The sequence below is a fragment of the Limulus polyphemus genome, unplaced genomic scaffold (genome assembly GCF_000517525.1).
Source record: "Limulus polyphemus unplaced genomic scaffold, Limulus_polyphemus-2.1.2 Scaffold3846, whole genome shotgun sequence".
Taxonomy (NCBI): Eukaryota; Metazoa; Arthropoda; class Merostomata; order Xiphosura; family Limulidae; genus Limulus; species Limulus polyphemus.
Window position 1 is genome coordinate 44,204 of NW_013669456.1, and position 4,908 is coordinate 49,111.

Below are 4,908 nucleotides of genomic sequence, written 5' to 3' on the forward strand. Positions count from 1 at the left end.
GACCTTCTTTCATGTGACCTTAGGTAAATAAAAAAAAAATAATTAAAGTCAAGTTCAGTCAAAGACTATATATATTACCAAGATGGTTTATTCAACCTGAAAAGTATATTCAGGTTAAAATAAATATTCAAAAACAGCAGGCATGATAGAAATCAACTGTGCTGCTACTCCAGTATGCTACCACTTGAAGAGCTTCTGCATGTATAAACATATAATAGGCTATTTACATGAACATTGCTAAAATCTGGGGTTCAATTTCCTGCAGTGGACACAGCAGATAGCCACATGTAACCTTACTCGAAGACAAACAAATTACTAGACATCATTCCCCAGTAATTATTGATTAGAATGTTTTCCTCATTTTAAATCATGAGTATTACTTTGTTTCTTACCAGTTTTTGCTACATCTGATTTTCCTCTCACACTTTACTTTTCTGCTGTTTGATATACAAGACTGTTTAGTGCAAGTGTTATTACTTAGTTTATTTTGTGACTTAATATCTAATGATTATGTACTTTTCATGACAGCACTGTGGAAGATTGATTGTTTTAAAAGTGTTAGTTGTGACAAATTTTTGTTACGTAATTCTGTATGAGTCATATGTTGTGTTTGCAATTACATTGTTGTCTAGGCTTTACTAATATTGTTGATGTCACGTTACTTGAATCTTCAGTATTTTTCTCGTTACCTTAACTGAGTATTGTTAAATCATCATGTCACATAGTTTATAGAAAGGTCGAGGCTTCGGTGAACAAGATATTTATATATAGGTGACTGGTGAGAAAAAGTGGAAGTGAAAGTAATAGTTCAGTCAGTAAAAAGTGAGTAAATGTGAACTTAGCTGGCGTGCGAGTGATTAACCATAACAGGCGATATTTTAAAGCGAGTTTCACAGTTTAATAGAGATAAGGAGAATAATATGTCTTGTCAAAGGGTGTTCTAAAGTAATTGAACCCATCTATGTGAACTTTGATGAAAAGGAGACAATTATTTAAAGTTTGAGATGTAACTGTGTTAACCCACAGAGTAACATAAGTGAATCTATTGCAGGTTGTATAGTAAGAAACAAAGTAGAGAAAATAGTTTGTCTTGTCTATTGGATTCTAAAGTAATTGAATCAGCCTGAGTTGACTTTTGACGAGAAAAGAAAATTATTTAGAGTTTTAGATATGACTGTGATATCTTATAGTGTAAAGAATTTTGTACATACATTTGACTTGTTTTGAATATATTATTTTAAAACAGGTGGATTGTGTGCTGTTCGTTTATTGTTTGAATTTATTGCCTATAAGTCACAGACACCTACTGTGGAAGAATCCCAGCCCGGCAGTTTATGAAAAGACAACATGATAATTTAATTTGAACACTATAAAATATGTGTTATCAACAGTTACAAGGAATATAACATTAATTGTAGTCTACGCTGTTGTTTTAATGTATATTCAAATAGTATCCTAGCATTACTGGTTTTTCAGACTTGTAAGGAACATAAAAACTTGCTAAATGTAGAGCAGAAAATGTATCAAATATGCTGTAACTCTAGCCACTCTCAGCATGAAGGTCAGGTTACACAATGCTCTAAAAACATATAATTTCAAAAAATATTCAATCTAATATGGAAAAATACTTGATGTGTTTCATCAAACAATTTCAAATACCTGTAAATAAGACCTCTTCCTGTGTAATGCTCAATTATCATGACATTACAAGGATTCATGTTACAACTCACAAACTTCATAAAAACATTTACCATCAACTGTGGCCATTTTTGGAAGAGAGTAAAATAAGAAGAAAATATGCATTGTTATAATAAACATGGAATCAGGACTACTAATATTTTGTTTTTGTGATAGGTCAAACTTAATTCTATTTATGTAAAGCTCACATGATTTTTCCCTCAGTTCAATTGTGATTATTGTCTTTTGCTCTATTTTTTATACATCTGTTGCATTTTGTCTGAGGGCTAAGAGACAAAATGTTTCTGCACTGTTCACACTTTGGTGTGTTTTATTGGTAGTTAGTTTGATAGTTCTTCATAAAATGCTAAATACTTGTGTTAGATGTTGTTTTATTAAAACTGTTTGAGGATTCCATAAATGATATATATAAAATGCCTTTGTAAAACAAGTAAAGTTATCCCTCAACAAAGTTTTGGTCTTTTACCTTGGGGGTGAAACCCTAAAAATAGAACAAAAAACCTGAAAAATATTCTATGGTGGAGTCAGTGTCTCTGCTTCTAAAAAAAAAAAGTTACAGGAAGATAACATCCTAATTTACCCAGTCTAGTATCTGATGACCAGATCATGTGCAAGGTACATCTGTGTGTGCTGAGTGATGGAACAAGTGACAAAGTTTCCCATAGCAAAATTAAGGTGGACATTCATATTATGTGGAAGATCTTGAGGCTTTGTGTATGAAGCCACCCATCTATGACTTCATGATTGGCAGTATACAAGGAAATAGGAATTTGTTTGGAGGAACTTCACAGAAAGAAAACCAATGAAGCATCTGCAGTCATGATAAGAGCTCAGGAAAAGAAAAGCAAGCAAGACATGAAGCCCTTGCAAGTCTCAGAAAGTGACATCCTGAATGTAGGTGTATGGAAATTGAAGGAAGCACAGAAGAAAGACCTTTAACTGCATAAACTTTGAGACAGTGCCAGGGACAAAGTGGAGCACAAAACCAAAAGGATGAGGACCTACAGAAAATAGGATCAGAAGGGAGTGCTGTACCAGATCTATTAAGGCAGTTCTACTGGAGAATTTAAACAGATCATAGTACCAACAGAATATCGGACTCAAGTGATGAAGTTGGCTGATGAGTCAATTGTGCGAGGACACCTTGGAGCAAAAAAAGATGGCAGACAGAATCACCAGAAACTTCCATTGGCTGGGGATCATTGGAGATGTGACCAGATTCTGCAAGTCATGTGAATCTGCCAAATAACAATACCTAGAGGGAAAGTAGCTAAGGTGCCACTGGGTCAAATGCCTCTTATAGAAGACCCATTCAGCAGCGTAGTGGTGGACTTGACTGGACCACTAGCACCTGTTTCTGATACGGGCAACCAGCACATGCTGATAGTAATCGATTATGCGACACGTTATCCAGAAGCCATAGCCTTGACAAAGTTAGAGACAGAGAGAGTAGCAGAAACCCTCCTGGAAGTGTTCTGCAGAGTAGGCTTCCCAGTTTACCTCAGAACTGATGCAAGAGGTGTGTAGACTTATCAGCACAAGGCAACTCTACCACTCTGTACAATACAACCCTAGATATAAGGGAGTTTATGAAAGCGTCAATGGAGCAGGCTGAAAAAGATGTGCCAGGAGAGACCACGTGAGTGGGACAGGTACTTGCAGGCAGTATTATTTGCTTACTGAGAAGTCCCACAAGCAAGTACAGGATTTTAATCCTTTGAGCTGTTGGATGGAAGAACAGTATGAGGTCTGATGCAGATATTGAAGGAACTATGGACAAGGGAAGAAGAGACAGAAGTGAGGAACACATATCAGTATGTTTTAAACTCAGAAACCAACTGGAGGAGACCTGTCAACTTGCTTGAGAGAACTTGTATGCAGCTAAAGGCAGTCAGAAGCACTTCTATGACAAGAAGGCCAAGGATTCACATTTCATGGTCGGACAGAAGGTCTTAGTTTTGCTACCCAGTGACAACAACAAACTCACCATGCAATGGAAAGAACCTTTAGAGAATGGACTATAAAGTGAAAATGACAGGAAGACCAAGATTTACCATGCCAATTTGTTGAAGAGGTACTTCGAGAGGGAAGAAGACATAATGGATGCAACTATTGAGGCACAGATGGATGTTGTAGGTGTGGCGGTCATAGTCACAGAACCAGAAGACAGTGACTTTGTCACAGGAAATGAAGACCTACTAGACGTAATACCACTGTCTGGAGATGAGACATACAAAGATGTCAAGATCAGTGAAGAACTGACTGTCAAGTAGAAGAAAGACCTACAAGAGCTACCATGCCAGTACACAGATGTCTTCGTAGATGGCCTTGGTGAGACAGACGTTGTGCAACACATAATGGAGACTATGACTAGGGATTCTGTCAAGGTGAAGCCCCTCAAATGCCCTATGTTATGAGAAACCAACAAAGGAACTGGAAATGTTTGTGCAGACTATTTTAGGAGACTGAACTGAAAGCAGTCTTTGTATATAGTATAAAAAATATTGTCAGCTGTTTCTTGGAAGAGGGGTTTGTTGTTAGATATACATGACTCTTTCATTTAAATTTAATATGAGAGTTATGATTTACATAGTTATAAAGTGTGATTAAATTTAGTTTTATAGCAGGTTTGGTTATGTAACTGTTTGCAAATTATCTGTTGTATAGTTCAATTGTTGTGAATTGACTAATGTAACTCGAACTTTCTAAATTTTTCTCATTGGTTTAAGTGAGCATTGTTACATCATAACATCTTATAATATGTAGGAAGTTCTAGGCCTCAGTTGGGCAATATATATAGGTGACCCAAGTTAATGTAAGAAAAACTTTAAGTTAGTGAAAATGAAAATAGAAGTAAAAACAATGATAACCAATTGTATAACAACTTTTTGTACATATGTTTGACTTGTTTTGAACATACATTATTTTAAAACAAGTGTATTGTGTTCTGTCTGTTTATTGTTAAAATTTATCATCAACCAGTCACAGATGCCTACTGTAAAGAATCTTGCCTACTCATGTGTAAAAACCTGAAAATCTATTTGCAGAATTTTGGTTTCAAAAGTCAAGCAATTATTGTTAATGAGGTCTTTACTGTGTTCAGTTTGGATTCTACTGTATTTTATAAGAATGATATTGTTGCGTCAGCGAGATCACGTGACTGTTCTCACGCCCTCTGCTTTCTAAAACTATCCTGTACCTTGGCGAATG

At 35.8% G+C, this 4,908-nt stretch overlaps 1 protein-coding gene across 1 annotated transcript in view; it reads left to right on the plus strand.

The window, feature by feature from the left end:
• Nucleotides 1-3,797: 3,797 nt before the first annotated feature.
• Nucleotides 3,798-4,908, plus strand: part of LOC106470150 (DNA-binding protein RFX2-like) — a 61,878-nt gene continuing 60,767 nt past the window's right edge. Inside the window, exon 1 of the mRNA XM_022398729.1 lies at nt 3,798-3,902. Within this exon, the coding sequence (XP_022254437.1) occupies nt 3,798-3,902 (105 nt within the window). The remainder of the gene's footprint in view (nt 3,903-4,908) is intronic.